At 41.0% G+C, this 18,789-nt stretch overlaps 2 protein-coding genes across 6 annotated transcripts in view; one reads left to right on the forward strand and one right to left on the reverse strand.

The window, feature by feature from the left end:
• Positions 1-11,160, reverse strand: part of MAP2K1 (mitogen-activated protein kinase kinase 1) — a 62,144-nt gene extending 50,984 nt beyond the window's left edge. For 2 of the 3 annotated variants that reach the window (XM_039492307.1, XM_039492311.1), the window contains exon 1: positions 10,454-11,160. In XM_039492307.1, the coding sequence (XP_039348241.1) occupies positions 10,454-10,533 (80 nt within the window). In that variant the 5' untranslated portion in view covers positions 10,534-11,160. The remainder of the gene's footprint in view (positions 1-10,453) is intronic. The other variant, XM_039492308.1, reaches the window with a different exon arrangement.
• Positions 9,247-18,789, forward strand: part of TIPIN (TIMELESS interacting protein) — a 36,979-nt gene continuing 27,436 nt past the window's right edge. Inside the window, exon 1 of one of the 3 annotated variants that reach the window (XM_039492314.1) lies at positions 9,247-9,315. In XM_039492314.1, coding sequence (XP_039348248.1) covers positions 9,314-9,315 — 2 coding nt within the window. In that variant the 5' untranslated portion in view covers positions 9,247-9,313. Of the gene's footprint in view, positions 9,316-12,133; positions 12,629-18,789 lie in introns of those variants that run through there. The other 2 variants (XM_039492312.1, XM_039492313.1) reach the window with 2 other exon arrangements.

The following is an 18,789-nucleotide window of genomic DNA, read 5'->3' on the forward strand; positions in this document are numbered from 1 at the left end:
ATACAAAGTTTAAGTAATTAAAATATTTTAAAAGGTCTTTGATATAGTAGGTTGTAGCAGTATGGAACTATAGGTGCTCTGTTATAATATCCCTGTTGTGATGCTGAACTCACTTCTAATTCTATTGCTGTACATTAACTGTTTAAAACAGAAATTTACCTATTTCCTTGCTTATTAAAATAAAGCCAGAGATTTTGCGTGTAAAGAGAAATAGCCTTTTACAGAGAAATGCACTATGAAAGTAATCATGTTTATACAGTACTTCAGTATATATCCAGAAGAACAAAGCAATTAATCCCAATGCAGTAAAGTATCTCAGAAATAGCTGTAGCCTTGTTGGTCCCAGGATAATAGAGACAAGCTGGGTGAGGGAATATCTTTTATTGGACCAACTTCTGTTGGCGAAAAAGACAAGTTTTTGAGCTTACAAATAATAGTGTTTGCAAATTTGGTATTACAGGAAACAATTATATACATTTATTTAATGTTTAGACTGTAACTAGACAATTTAAAAGTGATCTAACAAGCTTTTTTTCCCCACTCCAGTTCATTATACTGTAGCTTACTTCGCTAAACAAAACAGTTTTGTTGATGCTTAATTTATTTATACTTACTAAACAAAGCCAAAATTGTCTTAGTGATTTTACTGTAATTCATTTTTCAATATTTTGATATTTTGCAGTCACACCGGCAGAAGTGTATAATAAGACTTGCAACTAGCTGGAAAATCAATTTTAAGCCTCTGAAAATCCTTCTGTATCCTTACCAGATGGATAGACTTTATTTTGTCAGAAGCAATGAATGATGTAAGTTTTGTTTAATTTGTTTGTGCATATTTTTGTATTAGTTTGAAATTACTTACTTACTTATCAGGGTTTTTTTTAAAATGCATATACCCAGTCACAGTGGAGAAAATTAAGATTGTGTTGCAGATTTTGAATATCCATTATTTTGATATTAGATTATTAATGTTATATTATCCTTTTTTAGTGTTATTAAAACTAAATTTCTAATGCAATTAAGGAAAATATCAGTCACGTGCAGATTTGAACTGGGTAGGGTTTTAATTTGAATTTGAAGAATCTATTTAATAACAAAAGGTTCATAGTTAGCTTGGAATTATCTTGAACTCATAATGTCCAGTCTACTAAGTACCACACATATTTGAAAGACTGGTTAACCTGTTATCAACAGGGGATGAACAAGGAGCTTTTAACATAAGCTCTTGAGAGAAGCTTTTTTAAAATCTACAATTGCATATACAAAAGATAGCTATAATGGCTATGCAGCTATTTCAATTATAAAATTCCATTTTTCAGAGGCTTTAGAGTTTAATCTGGTAGAGTATTCCAAGCTCAGAGCTCCCATTGAAGTCAGTGGGAATTCTGTGTATGGATTGTTTCTAACCTGAGCTTTTAAAAAAAACAACTATACAGTGGGAGCATTACTGAGACAAGCAGTGGGTTTTGGTTTGTTTGCTTTTTAAATCACGTTGTCTAAAGCCACTTGCAGGAAGCCTAAAGACATGGTGGTAAAAAAGAAGACCCCACATAAAACAATTCCTCAGAGGACCAGATTTGCCAGGATCTAGACCAACCTATCTAACTCTGTTACACTCTTCATTTAGGTCCATTTTGCAACGGCAAAAGAAAAATCATCATAATGCAGCGGGAGGGGGAAGTAAAAATGAAAGAATGTTATAAAACAGACTTGGAGACAACAGCAGTGCTGCTTGGAGTCAAGGTGCCTTTTTATCCCCATTAGGCATAACACAAAATTTTCTTGATGAAGATTTTGGCCCAGGATGTTTTGGCTAAGAGAAACCTGTGAGGTACATATGAAATGAGTCACTGTATAGTTCATTTGCAAATTGTATTATGAATTCAATTCCAAGCCAATTCTGCATGAGATAATTTCCTGAACTCTTCTCTGGCCATCAAATAAAGGCAACAGTAAGCAGAGGATCGTGCCAGCTACTCAGTGGCTTCTTTAATCCCATTTGACAGAATGAACAGGCTGCAAGAAGAGGCTAAAATATGCCCAATGCTGCAAAGGTATTTCTTTACTCAAAATTTTCTCAGGAATTACTCTTAATTGTGCACTGAATATGCCTAAAGACTGGATCCATTATACAAAGACTAAAAGAAATAATATTTGATTACCATATCTACTCGTTCATAAGCTGATTTTTTTTTTAGTAAAAAAGGGAAGCACCAGAGAAGGGGGTCAGTTTATGAACAGGTATAAAGAGGGAGGAGGTGGGTCTCTCTGCTTCTGGCCACGCTGCTCTCCCCCTAGCCTCCAAAGCAGCTGCAGCTCCAGGGCTGGCAGGCTGCAGCCGTGCTGCTCAGCCCTGCCCTCCAGAGCAGGCTGTGGCTGCACCGCCAGGGCACCGGAGCACGCTGTGGCCGTGCCGCACAGCCCAGCCCGCTGGAACATGCTGCAACTGCACCGCCTGGTCTGGCCTACCGGAGCAGGCTGCGGCCGCACTGCCCAGCCTGCCAGAGCAGCTCCAGCCAGGCCAGAGACAGCCTTCCTTGGCCCTCCCCAGATAAAGTGGGAAGGGATGGGATGGGGAGAGTGTGGGGTGGGGCTATGTGGGGGGTGGTCACAGGGGTTACTCCCGACTCCCAACTTCTCCTCCCCCAAAATCCGCCCCCCCCATTTGCTGTCTTGGCCCTTCAGGGTAAGCAGCTGGCGTGACGGGACACTGTTTACTTAGATTTACCTCCGTGCCTGCAGTCACTCAAGGTAAACAAACCATCTGGGCCCGCCAGTGGCTTATCCTGATGGCCTGGGAGCCAAAGTTTGCTGACCCCTGAATTATAGGGTCGGCTTTTGAATGGGTCATAAAAAAAAATCATTTTTACTTATCCACCTTGGGGGGTCGGCTTATAAACGAACCGGCTTATGATCGAGTATATATGGTATCGCATCCTTTGCCCAACTCTGCATTGTCAATGATACTGCCATCCTTTATACCCTATTTCTCTACTTCTTTCACAGGGCTTGTCTTCACTACAGGGGTAAGCTGACCTAAATTATTCTAACTCAGGGGTTGGCAACCTTTCAGAAGTGGTGTGTCGAGTCTTCATTTATTCACTCTAATTTAAGGTTTCACGTGCCAGTAATACATTGTAACATTTTTAGAAGGTCTCTTTCTATAAGTCGATAATATATAACTAAACTATTGTTGTATATAAAGTAAATAAGGTTTTTTAAATGTTTAAGAAGCTTCATTTAAAATTAAATTAAAATGCAGAGCCCCCCGGACCGGTGGCCAGGACCCAAGCAGTGTGGAGTGCCACTGAAAATCAGCTTGTGTGCCGCCTTCGGCACACATGCCATAGGTTGCCTACCCCTGTGCTAACTCAAGCTACGTCAACTTACCCCAGTATCTTCAATGCGCTGAGTCAACAGAAGATGCTCTCCGCTCAACTTCCCTTAATCTTCTGGGAGAGCTAGAGTACCAGGCTAGACCTGCTAAATCGATCCCTGCTGCATAGATTGATGCTGCTGCAATCTCCCCATAATAGGAAATAGCCCGCAATCGCCTGTGGCCTTTTTTCCATGCCATTTTCTATGCATGAAACACCTTTCCTGAGACAGGAGAAGATGGTGGCTTTGCAGACTCTTAAATCCCTCCCAAAACCCACTTCTTACACAATGCCTCCAAGAATTAAATCTTCTACTTATTAATTCCTTTTTTATTTCATTCAAAAATATTTTTTAGCCTTGTTCAGTAACAACAATCTTATTGATGACGCCCCTCTCCATTCTTTTATATCTCACCCTACTGTCTTGTTACCCCTTGTTGCATCATGTGTGAAATTGGCTTGGAATTATCTTCTTGGCGCAGAGATCATTTCTTTTATCTGAATTGGAGAAGCTCAGCATACTTTCAGATGCTGATACAGTATATTCTTCTGTACATTAAATATTCTGGAAATCCTTAAACAAACAAGAATCTAACTTGAGATTTCAATTCAAATCACCGTTAAGTCCAAAGCAGACTGTGAAGAGTTACAAAGGGATTACACAAAACTGGGTGACTGGGCAACAAAATGGCAAATGAAATTCAATGTTGATAAATGCAAAGTAATGAACACTGGACAACATAATCCCAACTATACATACAAAATGATGGGGTCTAAATTAGCTGTTACTACTCAAGGAAGAGATCTTGGAATCACTGAGGATAGTTCTCTGAAAACATCTGCACAATATGCAGTGGCAGTCAAAAAAGCTAACAGAATGTTAGGAACCACAAGGAAAGGGATAAATAAGAAAAAAATATCATAATACCTCTTCTCAAATCCATGGTACGTCCACATCTGGAATACTGCCTGCAGATCTGGACCTCCATTTCAAAAAAGATATTAGAATTGGAAAAGGTACAGAGAAGGCCAACAAAAATGATTAAGGGTATGGAACAGCTTCTGTATGAAGAGAGATTAAAAAGACTGGGACTTCACAACTTGGAAAAAATAATATTAAGGGGGATATGATTGAGGTCTATAAAATCATGACTGGTGTGGAGAAAGTGAATAAGGAAATGTTATATACTCCTTCCCATAAAACAAGAACCAGAGGTCATCCAATGAAATTAATAGGCAGCATGTTTAAACAAAAGAAAGTACTTCTTCACACAATGCACAGCCAACCTGTGGCACTCATTGCCAGGGGATGTTGTGAAGGTCAAAACTATAACAGGGTTAAAAAAGAACTAGATACATTCATGGAGGATAGGTCCATCAATGGCTATTAGACAGGATGGGCAGGGGTGGTGTCCCTAGCCTCTGTTTGCCAGAAACTGGGAGTGGATGACAGAGGATGGATCACTTGATGATTACCTGTTATGTTCATTCCCTCTGAAGCACCTGGGATTGGCCACACTTGGAAGACAGGATACTGGGCTAGAGGGACCATTGGTCTGACCCAGAATGGCTGTTCTTATGCAATTAAAACTTTTGTATGATACAATACACAAAAATGATACCAAATGAGTGTCAATACAATTGTAAATGAAACTTTACATTGTTTTTATGTTTCATCAGGAAGGCCCCACAGTTTTAGGCACTCCACACAAGTCCAGATTAAAGTGTCGGAGAAAGGGGAGTATCCATTATCGACTTAATCAAGGTAAAAATTAAACTTTAGAACTGCCCCATTAGTAGGCAGGCATTTTGGTGGTATGTCTGACGAGCAAGCACAGTAATCTAGAGAGGTCCCAAGTGCTACCTCTGTAATTAAAAATGCAAGTACTTCAGCAATGCCAGACATTGCTGGATGGCTACTTGGTCCTGCCTCAAGACGGGGGAGGATGGACTAGATGACCTCTTGAGGCCCTGTCTAGCCCTACATTTCTATGATTAATGGCTGTTTTCAAAGGGGAACAGAAGTCATCTTGGGGAAAGACAAATTAACCTACTTGTCTCAAATGGCAAAAAGAGGACAGTGCTTACTACCAACGTTACAACAATCTAGTACATGGTTTTAGAAGATCTATTAATACCATATGCGTTCATAACCAGTCTCTTTACATGTAGTTTAGACCCAACAAGTTTATCCAGATTCTCCTTTACAGATCCTTTTGTGAATAGGTATTCTTGCAGATATAATTTACCCAATTTTCTGAGGCTATTACATTATTTAGACAAACTATGGAGTTAACTTGAATTAATCAGTTTTAATTATAATCCAACATTATATAGATTCTTTTATTTGACCGTTTCCACTGAGCCCCAACAAAACACTTAGTAAACATTAGTGAAAGATTATCTTGGAGGGTGTAACTATACCAATCTCCTCATAGCCACCATGCACTGCACAGGTGTTGCTTCTTGGTGTAACCAATTTTAACTAAATCATCTTCAACCACTTTTATTCCAAAGTAAATATTCAAACACAGACTTGCACTAAAATAACTAGATTGGGTTTAGGAAAACAGTTTAGCTGAATTGGTGCAAACTTGTTTGTAAGTCAGCCCTTAGGGTACATCTACACTTGAGGTTAGGGATACGATTCCCAGCTCCAGGAGACAGTCTTGCACTAACTCTCATTGAGCTAGCATGCTAAATATAAAACAGGGGTCGGCAACCTTTGGCACGCAGCTTGCCAGGGTAAGCACCCTGGCTGGCCAGGCCGGTTTGTTTACCTGCCGCGTCCACAGGTTCGGCTAATTGCGGCTCCCACTGGCTGCGGTTCGCCGCGCCAAGCCAATGGGGGCGGCGGGAAGTGGTGCGGGCCAAAGGATATGCTGGCCGCGGCTTCCCGCCATCCTCATTGGCCCGGAGCAGAAAACCGCAGACAGTGGGAGCTGCGATCGGCAGGTGCTTACCCTGGCGAGCCGTGTGCCAAAGATTGCCGACCCCGATATAAAACGTAGCTAGGGCACCGAGAGCGGTAGGATGGGTTAGTTGCCCTGAGCATGCACCCCCAGAGACCCTACGTATGTACTCAGGGCTGCTAGCCTGTTCTATCACTTGCACTGTCCCAAGTATGTTATTTTAGTACACTAGCTCAAGTATGTCTCCTCAAGCTGGCAATCCCACCTCTAGCTCTAAGTGTAGATTTACCCATAGTGTGCTGCTGCTAGTAGTTGTGCTGGGACTTCTGCTGTTGTGTTTCAGATGAGTCATTAATGCAGTGCAAAATTAAGAGGACAGAAATGCTCAGGAGTCATCACGAGCTGGGAGTTCTAAGACAATACTGTGCTTTCATTTCATATTTTCCATCACGGGACTATCATGTGAAGGCTTCGTCTTCACTAGACAAATAAAGTGTTTTTACATCAAGATACCTATCTTGATATGAAATCCTAGTAGAGACAAGGCACTGTAGTTTTTAGCTCAATTTTGCTAGCAGAGGTCATCCCTATACTTCTTCACCTGGGGTTTACCTTGACTAGCTACATCAAGGTAAAAACTATCTGTGCCTTGGCTCCACTAGAATTTACATCTCAATATAAAAAACACACTTTGTTTTTTTGGAGTGAAGACACATCCTAGGAATCACATGGAGTCGCTTTCTTCTAACAATAAACAAGAAACTTTATTAGAATCAAAAGAAGTATTCTCTCTAAAACTACTCTCTCTCTCTCTACTTCACTGAATAGGTTCTGTCTAGGATGCTCAATCCAGCCTGGCCTTAAGAATGGGCATATTGAACCTCACATGGACCTGGAACACTTCCAAAGTTTAAAATGGAGGAAGGGAATGCATAAGTTTTAGGGGAATGAAAAATTGACATTGTTTCCTTGTTTCTTCTGGCTATCAAGCCAATGAATTATCACAAATAGCTTAGTAGGCGAAAGAAAAATTATTTCCACTCTGATTAGTTAGTTTGCTTATTTTCTGTTTGCTTGTTGCCCTCTCTATTTAATCTCTGCTCCCCACTTGCAGCAGCATTACAATAAAACTAACATGAATCAGGTCAGTATTGCACCAAGTTCCACTGTGGTGTAGCTACTCCCACAGGTAGCAGTGGATGCAAAGAGTACAGCAGTGGTGCAATCCTGCCTCCTGTGAAACTGTTCTTCAGGGTAGCGTTTAAAATAAAAGTGAACAATTTGGCAGAGGACCTGCACCAAGTTTTCATAGTATTTGGTGGGCTGACAAGTGCATTGGGGAGCCCCAGATGAATCTGAAATAGCCTGGGTGAATGATTAAAACAAACAATCCACATAATGGAGAATGAAGCACTGGTTTTAGGCAACAGCCCCAGGAATTCAGGGGCTAAATGTTCAGTGTACATACCCTTAATGTCCACTACACTAAAGTCACTTTTATACCACTGGTATTGTAAAGGGGCATTAGTGTAAATGAGAATCAGGCTTTGCAATATATATTTTAAAAACTTCACTATACAACAGAACAAGTGAGAGAAAGAGAACACAGGAACAACCAGGACAATGGCACTGGACTGGCAAGTATGTGTACGAGGCCAGCAAAGGAGTAACTACTAGGGGCTCAAATGACCAGCAACTGAATAGGCCAGGACTGCATAAAACTAGCAAATAAACTGTCAAAAAGGTAATAATCTTACAAATACATAACACCTTTCTTCCCATAGAATCCCCAAAACTTTACAAGTAATATGCATACAGCACTACTGAAATTCAGGCAACTCTGCTGCAGTAGAAAGCAGGCATTAACCAATCATGACATGGCAGAACTTGGAAAGGAAGGGGTAGAAAGCAAAAGGAAGTATAATATGGTCTCATAAGTCATAGAAATGGAGTAAGATTTGGGATTCATTCCCAGCTCTGCCTCATGCATCAAAAGTCACACAGGAAGTACCACAATGAGGATTAGTATTTGTTGGGAGGATTGAGTGTTTTTGATTGGTTAATTCTTTCTGTGTAAGTATGGGCAGGTTGCTGGATTTGCTCTTTATATTAATTGTCATCAAAAGCACCTAGTATACCTCTTAACCTCCCAAGGCTTAAATATGAGATGCAACATATAACAGAGATCCAAAATGGGGGGGGGGGGGAGAAACACATAATTATTACTACAAGAAACTGAAAATGCAGTGAGATCCAGATCTTCAGTGTAAACAACATTATCTGTATAACCTTAGTTTCATGACTCTCTTTTTCTGATGTAAATAACATGCAACAAGAGAAGTGAGAGGACTCCAAATTTGAATGCAATGTTATATGGAAATTTGCAACTAAAAGGAGTAACATCCCTTGAAAGTAGGAATATTGGAAAGATGTAATTGATGGGTGCTTTTTAATTTTAGGTATCCAAATAAATTAAAAAAAAATGTACCTGTGCCTCAGCTTCTCCTCTGTAAAATGGGGATAATGATATCCACCTCTCACAGATGTATAATGTTACAGCAAATTATAATTTTTAACCACCATGAAGGTCCTTCAACAGGAAATGTTACATAAATATCATTATATTAATCTTTACCAAGCAATCCAGGGCAAACCCCATGTGACACTTAGGCCAGAATTCTTTCAGAAGAAGTCAGCTCCCATTTAGGCACCAAAGTAGTTTGTTAGATTTTTTTTTTAAAAAGATCAGCACAATGCACACTAAATGCTTCTGAAAATCTGGTTATAAATGTCACAATGGGAGCTACCGGCTGCTCCGTAGTTTTGAAAATCTGAGTATTATATAGGTAACCATGGAAGCTGATCTCATTTGAAAACCTGTCACCAATTGTGGGTGTCGGCCCCACATGACTAACAGGACCTCCATTTCAGGTGTCCTCTGAAAAACCCACCCACAAACTTCATTTTATCTGGCTAAGAAAGCAGAACTGACCTTTCTGGGACAGCAACCTGTGATTCCAGGGAATGTAGGTATTTCAAACCTCCATTTATCTCTCTCATAACCTGAGGCTAAAAATGAAGTGATGAGTGCAAACCTGTTGTCTTTAGCAAACTTTTTGTCATACTTCATTCTTTTACACAACAGATTGTTTAAATACAGGCTTCTCAAGCAAACATGTTTCCTTACCCATAAATTCACAGGTAACCCATAATTAAAGTGTAACGGTTTAAGGATTTCAGTCTTTGTTGTTGTTAAATGAAGAATCAAAATCAGTTAGTCAGACCTTCCTTTCCACCACGTATAGCTATTTCCCTCTGTTTTTTTCCCCCTGCAATGTTTTCATTATACCTAGAAAAGCTCAGATGTAGTATCTAGTTTCCACAATAGTATTATTTTTAACCAAATGTGACAGCTGAGGTGACTGAAAGACAGATTAATTAAAATGGACTGCAGTCTATCCTAGAATAAAAGGGGGGAAAATGACACTCCGATTTCCAGTGCAACTTACTTTTCCTACATATATAAAATTTTCCTATTAGAAAAGAAAAATTTTACTTGACATTTGTTAAGTACTTATTCTACAGTATATACATTAAAACGATACCATTAACTTGGAAATCACATTTCCATCTGAAAATTTTGTATCTACTAGAATTACAAACTGTAACTTAAATTATAAAAGATTTTCTCAATTTTTTTCACCTTGTTTACTTTATGCATCTCTGACAATTGTGTCGCCTGATACACTGTCCTTTCTGAAAAGACACATATCAGCAAGGGAGAAAAAAAAATGATTTATTTCTAAATTAGGCCATGATAAAAAGCTGCTCTAACAGAACCTGTGGTTTGGGGTTTTTTTAAACGGTAGGTGTTTGTTTTTTTTAAATCACGTTGACGGTACCATTTAACACCTGCTGTGTGCATTTTTTTAACCGAGATTGAGGAGTTCCTGTAAAATAACATCCGCTCACTTTGCATTGCTGGAGTCCTAAAGAGTGTGCAGGAATAACGTTTCCCATTATCCCCACACTCAGAGATTTAGGAGCACAGTCCCCATAGACACAGCAGTTGAGCAAATAGTGTGATTTAACTTCACCATCCTTATCCTCCCTCGCCACGCCAAGACAGAAGTAACACCCAAACCCCAGAGAGGCGGTACTCACTCTGCAGTGCTGGTCCCATTGATGGTGGAGCTATCTGGGGTCGGGTTCAGCTGAATGGGCATAGGCTTCTTTTTAGGCATTTTAAATAGGAATAATAGAGCTTAAACTTCCGAAAATCCCCTTCCTGCTCCGGGCAGCTCCAGGGGGCTCCCTCCCGCTAGGCAGAGTTTGGGGCTCCTCCGGCAGCTCCCGCTCCAGCAGCTCCTGCCCCTACCAGGCAGCGGGCTCTCCCTAGCTAAGCAGAGTTAAGGGACGCTCCTAGCTGCTCCTGGTCCACCAGCGCCAGGGGCCACTCCCCGAGTGAGCAGCGAGGAGTTCCCCGAGCCGCACCGTGGTAGCAAACACTGCCCGCTCTCAAAATGTGTCCCTTTCCGCTACTGTGCATGTGCGAACTCCTCGGGCGCCCCCAGTGCGCAAGTGTGGCGCAGCTGCACATGGGCACTGCAAAGTGAAGCTGAATGGAAGCCCCTGCCCTTACCCTGGCCTTTGCCCTTAGTTTCCCTCCAAGGGCCCGGGGGAAGGGGTGTGAGCCTGGCGCCTGCGTAGCTGGGGAGAGCAAGGTACGCTTTCCTTTGGGGACCGGAAAAATGCTGGCCTGCGGCTCCAGGGCGCCCCTCTGCTCCGGATCCCAGCCTGCTACGGCCAGGCCACAGAGCTCAGGGTTTCTCTCCCTTCGTTCTCACTAGTGCATCCAGTGCAGCGCCGCTTCTCACCCGTTTCCCAGGGGAGTGGGACCTCTCGGACAGAGCCCCTAGTCTGCAGGAGCTAAGGGATTGGAGTCACTCGGTTATCTTCACCCACACCCCCGGCTTGTTAACCTCCGGCGCCATTTGGGGGCGGGGGGTGGAAGGAGCCACAGCCCCCTCCCCGAGTTTCGTTGGGAGACGCTGCTTGCTCCTCTGCCTCCTTCCTTCCCCAGCCGGGAGTGAGAGCAGCAAGCAACACTCCTGGAGCAGAACGAAAGGCCCAGCCCATGCAAACTCCTGCTTGGCTCCTGGGGCTGTCATGAAATCAGGAGCCGGGTTAGACTCCGACCTCCCGAGATACTGGTTCCAGCTCTTGATTGGCAAGAACTGCAGCAGCTAAAGCAAAACACACAGGCGACAGCAGTCACGTTGCTGGCCTCACTTACTCCTCTTCCCCCTCCCGGCTCCAGCCAGCAGGGGAAGCTTGGCTGAGTGTCCCACCCCAGCCCAGCCAGAGCCAAGCTCTGGGGTTCTCTGCTCAGTCTCCCGCTCTGGATCCCTAGTTCTGAACGTGTGACCTTCACTCCTAACCCTGCTATTCATTAGTTATCCCCCAGACTAGGTCCAGTGGTCCCTCCTGCAAGGCTAGGGGAGGGGCCTTTAGACATGGGCGGGCTTTGTGCCCACCCACCTCCCCTCCCTGGGCTGGCTATTCTTTGCTCAGCCAATAAGAATGCAGAGGTGTATTTGGCAGACCCAATAGCAGGGCTGGGAGCTTCTGTAGCACTTTTTTCAAACTCATTCTTTTCATTGAAACAAACATGCTCAGGGAGTGGTCAGGGGAAGGAACCTCTGTGCTTAGGTCAGAGGATGCCTGCTGCAAATTTCATCATGATCTGCCTAGACTCAGCTGCCCCTTACCTTCACGGGTTGACATGTTACAAAGGCAGGAGCAAGCCCCTTGTGACATCAGTAGACACAAGGCTGCTCAGGCAGGGGAGCTGCTGCCCCACACGCATTCAGCCAGCCCAAGTTTCAGGCTGCAACAGCAATGCTGAAGAATGACTACCTGCGATCTCTCCCTACTGTCAAGAAACCAATATGAGGCGTCACACCACAAATATTGCTTAAATCACCCTTAAAGCTTTCCCATTTTTTTCCAATTCTCCAATATTTTGGGGAATGGCAATACCCCAGTGTTGCCATTTAGTCCCACTTGTCTGTGGGAGTCTTTCCTTTGCCTACAATGGACTTCGGGTCAGGTACCAGGTAGGGCTCTACAGGCTGTTACACACAAATGCTGATTCCAATGTGAATTCTTTGATCTTACCAAAGTTCTTCAGGGTGCCACTTTTCTAGGGCCTTTTCCCCAGAACAGCTTTTGAGGAGCTCCTGGTCTTTTTGCGCAGATACAAGCAACTGCTGCCCTTATGCAGCCATTTTATAGATGTGTGTGTCTGCTGTGCTGTATGTCCTTCTCTTCCGGCGGGTGGCAGTCTCACAAACTTGAGTACCATCCGTGAATTTAATTACTCTCTCAGATCTTTCCAACTTAATCCTTTGTATTTATCATAACTATTTGTATAAACCCTTCAGTGCACATAAACTCAAGCCAATCTGAACACTTTGTAAGATTTGTCTGCCAAAATTTATTACAGATCCATGCTGCTAACATCCATCATTTAACTATATAGTAACTTTTTAAGAGAGTTTTTTTTAAAGTTTGAGACCTCATTTACTTTTGAGCCACCATTAATTTCACCCACACTCCCATCTGTTAATTAATGCACATACTTTCTCTCTAATGCTACTTTCCCCCTTGACAAACTTTAAAATGTTAATCTTAACCCCTGTAGTTCAGCTTCTTTATGTTGGTGGTGAAAGATCAAGTTACAACACATAATCTGAACATTTATTTCATGATGAATTAGAAAGATCTCCAAAAATATTATGGCCAAGAATAATCTAGATATCATGCAGACATTGTGCTGTCCCTGTATATGATGGAAACCACTTCAAGCCGGGGGTGCTGCACCCCCAGTACTCCTAGTTTTCCAGCATCTATAACATTTAAAACAAAAACAAACCTAAGTTATAAAACCATAGACTACAAAAGGTTCCAAAACCTTTTTAAAAGGCTATGTATCTGACTGGAAATAGTTCTTAAACCAAGATTCCTGTGCAGTGTTTGAAACCCAAACATTGGAGCACTAGGACGTTGAAAATGAAATGAATTACAAGTTGTAAAACTGATTTACACACACACACCCATCGCCTACACTTAGATAAATGCAGAAAGTAAAGCACAACCAGGCTGCAAGAGCAGTGCTGAAGAATAGAAAACTTGTAACCTTTCCCTGCTGTGAAGAAACAAGCATGAGCTGTCACCACCACAAATATTGTTTAAATTACACTTAACACTTTCAATTTTTTCCCCAACTCTCTAATTTTGTAGTGAATGGCAGTACCCCAGTGTGGCCATTTATTCTGCCATTTAGTCCTACTTGTCTGTGGGAGTCTTTCCTTTGCCAACAATGGGCTTTGGGTCAGGTCCATAGGCTGTGACACAGAAACACTGATTCCTTTGTGAATGCCTGGATTTTACCAAATAGGAATTAGGAACAGTGTTCCTGTCAGCTAATTTCTAAGTTATTACCTGCAAAAAAAACCTAGAGTTTTCAGGTGCCTAAGTACCCCCTGGAATGGAATCATGGTTAAAGTTTCCCCCCTCCTCCTCCAAAATGGCGCCACTGGTTAAAACTATTACAAGACAAGAGCAATGAGCAAAATATACAGAAACGTATCTCTCTCAAAAGGAGAATGGGCTATGTCCAGTGACATAGAGGGTGAAATTAGAGGAGGACATGATTCCCATCGGAATATTAATGTTGTGACTATTATGGAGTTATGAGGGTTGGATGACATGATAGACCAGTTCATTGAATGTGGTATACTCTGTGAAAGAGCAATGTTATATGTATTTTAAAAGCATCTTAGCATTTAGATGTTTCCTTGTAGCAACCTACTTTGCAGTGTCAATGCTTCCAGAAAGGCAACAGGAAACCCACACAACCCAGCTCTGCTTTTTCCTCTTTGCTGCATTCTAATAATTTGTTGGCCTTTTTTTTTATTTTGTTTTTAAAGCTGTTCCAAATGGTTATAACTCCTAAAGGTGACTCTTAGGGTCCCATGTCACCAGAACATCCTGTAGGTTAATGGTTGTTTGAAAGGTACAACAATTAAGCTAATACTTAATAAATTAAGCAGAAGAATGTCACTGTATCGTAACTAGATGAGAGCCATTTAATTTGTGCTTTTTATTTAAAACAGGATTACAAAAGGAACTGTCAACATACAGTCAATTAATCTGCTATTGACATGTAACCTTATGTTTATAATTTCTCAGAAGTACTGTGAAATGGAATTATGAGGATATTAGTAGCAATTAAATTAGCAAATGTCTCCCATAAATATTGTCTCTGCATATTAGCCTACATTATTAAATCAGTGTTAAATGAAGCACAACTTATTTTGCTCCCCATATAAAATAATTACTCTGTATACTTTATATTGAAACGATTGCATTTATAATTAAAACATTAGCTTGAATTTGGGTATTAATGGTTGCTAAGTATTTCTCCCCATAAATACTTGAAATAAAAATAAAACCATAAGACTACAATTAGAAAATAACTCATTATAAATATGAAAATGGGCATGAAGACCGGAACAAAGATTGCTGTTATTAGCACATTGCTTTAACTACATTGAATAAATACACTCAATGAGAATTCATACTAAAGGAAAGTTACAATCTTTATTATTTGTCTACAAGTGATGTTTTATATGTATAAAAAGTTCTTCAGTTTAAATATCAGGACATATTTAATTTCAAATGAATGACTAGTTGTAATGCACTGATAGTTTTAATCACTATGTGTTCTTGAAACTCTTGTGGTTAATGCAGAGCTGCCATAGTTTAACTTTCACAGTATTTGTTTAAAAAATTCTGATTTTTTTTAATACATCATTATAGTGAACATAAAGGCATAACCAAGATAGTGTTATCTATTCAATAGTGTTCTGTGCTCTAGAAAAACAAGAATAGATTGAGAGAGTACAATTTATAGAAAAAAACATTCAAAGCCAGATATATTAGCAATCTCAAAAATTATCCTCACATTACTTAGAATCATAGAATCATAGAATTCAAGATCAGAAGAAAGAACAGGAGTACTTGTGGCACCTTAAAGACTAACAAATTTATTTTAGCATGAGCTTTCGTGAGCTGCAGCTCACTTCTTCGGATGCCAAGATCAGAAGGGACCATTATGATCATCTAGTCTGACCTCCTGCAAGATGCAGGCCACATAAGCCGATCCACCCACTCCTGAACTAATTCTCTCCCTTGACTCTGCTGTTGAATGCTCCAAATCATGATTTAAAGACTTCAAGTAGCAGATAGATACTTCCTTTAATAGCTTTAAAGCTTAAACCAGTTGTTTCCAACTGTGGGTTGTTGAGACCCCCAAATGGATTTGCATCACCAGCAGATAGGGTTGAAGCAATCCCTAGTATACAGAGGTTGCCATTTTGCTCTGCACTATGTGATGTCGCATGTACAGTTTGTGCAAGGTCACGATGCATAAAGAACAGTATTTCTACGTGGACAGTAGTATTCTTCGATTGACAGATCTATGCCTACGCTGGGGGTTAGGTCAGCATAGCTACAGCACTCAGGAGGGTGTTTTTTCCATATACCGTACTGACATAGCTATGTTGACCTACCTGTTAAATGTAGACCAGGCCAATAATTCCTAACTCCTAATTCCTGATTCACCTTTTGCTGGTGAAGACTACTTGGCAGTGGCCATCTCCCAGCCCCTGGCCACCGACTCCTTGCCCACTTGAGCCAAAGGAGGAGGAGCCAGGCAAGGGCGCCCCAGTAATTTTCCATATGGTATGCACAACTGAATGTGACGGAAGGGCTGCTGGACCAAATTTCAGTGAGTCACATTGTGACCTGAGAGGTGAGGTCAGGTTTGGCCCAGCAGATCCTTGACAGAGGGGCCACCAGTCAAAGATGAGTGGGTGCTGCAACCCCACATGCCAGGTGGCAATGCCCCTTGGTTTGGGGGCCCACTCAAATGAGGAGCCTGGGTCAAAGTGACCCTTTTGCCTCCCCAGGCAGCCTGCCCCCAATTGGCACCTCTGCCAATGATACTTAATGTGAACATGGCTGTGGATCCATTGAGGGGTCCTGGAACTAGGGGTGTTGGGCATGTGGCAGCACCCCCTGGCTTAAAGTGGTTTCCATCATATACAGGGTTTACAGTTTTATTCAATTGCCTTCAGCACCCCCCACTATAAAAACTGTTCCACTGCCACTGATGCCACTGCATCCAGGCAGTGGCTGCTCTTTCCCCACCCCACACAGACTCCAGAGACAGAGGCGGCCTGTGTGGGGACAGATACCTGTTTCATTCATTATTCGTGTTTGCCCCTCTGTGCCAGTGCACAGAAAAGCTCACAATTGAGCCTCTGGATTCAGTGCCCAAATCTGCTTTCATTAATTATAAGGTGAGCAATCAAAATAACTTATGAAATATATCTATTTCAATAACAGTTTAATTTTGAAAAACTGATACTGTCTTAGGACAATGAAATCTTTCCATTGACTTCAATGGGCTTTGGATCAGACCCTCCCAGTAGCACATTTTCTTCTAAGACTAATCACTAACTATGCTGAAGAGGCTTTGAAAAGAATTTCAGTGTTTTTTCTTAATAAATGAGGTAAAGCCTTAAGGCTAACACACTGTATTGTGGGATCCAGTTAACACATCTATAGGGCTTTTTGACTATACATAAATGAGTGCTATCTGCTAGTATTTTTAGGATCTCAGTCTCTAAAGCATTCTTTTAGCATACAGACGCCTTCTGGGTTACACAAACCCGACTTACGCAAATCCGCAGTTACAGAAAAAGTTCTGTAAGCTAGAAATAGTGTCAGGGTTTTTTTAGTTTGTTTGTTTTTTTTGCATAGTAGTCGGGTATACGTTTCTGACTTACACAAAATTCTAGTTACGCAAGGCATTCCGGAACGGAATGCTTGCGAAAGTCGGGGAGATAATAAATAGATAATAGATACTATCTTGAATCTTAGCATTGAAATCACCATGGCTGTTGAGTGTGTTCACTACCCTTACACACAATCTTCAGTGATATTTGTAACACATTTATTGTAAAAGCTAATAGCAGAGTTCACATTCCATCACTCCAGATGCATTCATATCAACAGAAACAAAATGCTACACAAAACAAATAAGTAGCTTTTAATTATAGCATGAATGCAATTTTAGGAGATAATTCATGCAACGATTTGCCAATCAAAAAGGTATTAATTATCAAGAAAACTATTCTGCCTTAAAATTGAATGCTGTCTTTTTTTTTCTTCAGCATTTTATTTGCTTTTCTATTAGCACAAAAGACCTCTTTAAACATCAATAAAGAAGCAGAAAAACGATTACAACTTTGTAAAGGAATTTTTATTTTTTAAAATTCAGGATATAGTATTTAAAGGGTGCCCTATCAGAAAACTGAAAATTATGAAAATAATCAGTTTTAAAACATCTCAAGTTGACAGTGTCACTGTAAGCAATTATGCATCTTTTCAGTAAATCTCTGACAACCCTTCATACAGAGATATTTCTGTATGAGGCAAGCTACTGAATGTACCCCTTTGTTGTAGGTCACTGTCTGTATGTCATTTGAGCTATGTAACTGGTGAGTGGGCCAGAGGATGTTCACTCTGACATTATCTCAACCTCATACATCTTTTAGGCCCTGTCTACACTAGGAAAAAAGGTATATTTTGACACTTTAGTTAGCTAATGAATGCTAACTAACATGTTAAAAGCCTAGTCCCTGAACTTTAGCTTGTGTAAATTGGCACAGAACCATTGAAGCCAAGGAGCGGAGCTATGTCAATTTACACCAGCTGAGGATCTGGATCCTAATGTAGACAAGCCAGTTTTAGTGTTAACAAGCGTTAGCTGTTGAGGTAAACCTCCGTGGGGAGCGTAGGGTTTATCTCAACAACTAAAATGTTAAAACTACAACTTGTCTTGGCTACATTAGGATTTTACATGTTAACTAACATTAAAAACTTACTTCTTTTCGTAGTAAAGACAAGGCCTGGGTGAGGCAGGTCCCTCTTTTACACATAGAGAAACAAAGGCACAAAAGGTGAAATAACTTGCCCTAGCCAGGAATAGAATTCAAGACAAGTGTCCTGACTCGCAGGCCCTTCTTGATCTAGATGTACTACTCCTCAACATGGATGGGATATGCTTACCATTGATAACCCACTTGACAGAATTCTTTCTAGAATAGAAGTGGATTTATCTGTCACAAGAAATTGATGTAGCCATTTCTCACTGTGGCTGTTAGCTTTTCTTTTGTTATGAAACCTATTTTTTCATATAACCAGAAAACAGCTCTTAGTTTCTAGAAGCGCCTCCATTTCAGGGTATCTTTTTCTTCTGATAATACATGAGCCATCATTTTATTTTCCAAATCCTTTTTCTTATCCTCCAGAGCTTCTCTCTACAGCACCCATTTATTCCACTTTAAATTTGCTTATGAAAATGT

This window comes from Mauremys reevesii, linkage group 10 (genome assembly GCF_016161935.1).
Source record: "Mauremys reevesii isolate NIE-2019 linkage group 10, ASM1616193v1, whole genome shotgun sequence".
NCBI lineage: Eukaryota > Metazoa > Chordata > Testudines > Geoemydidae > Mauremys > Mauremys reevesii.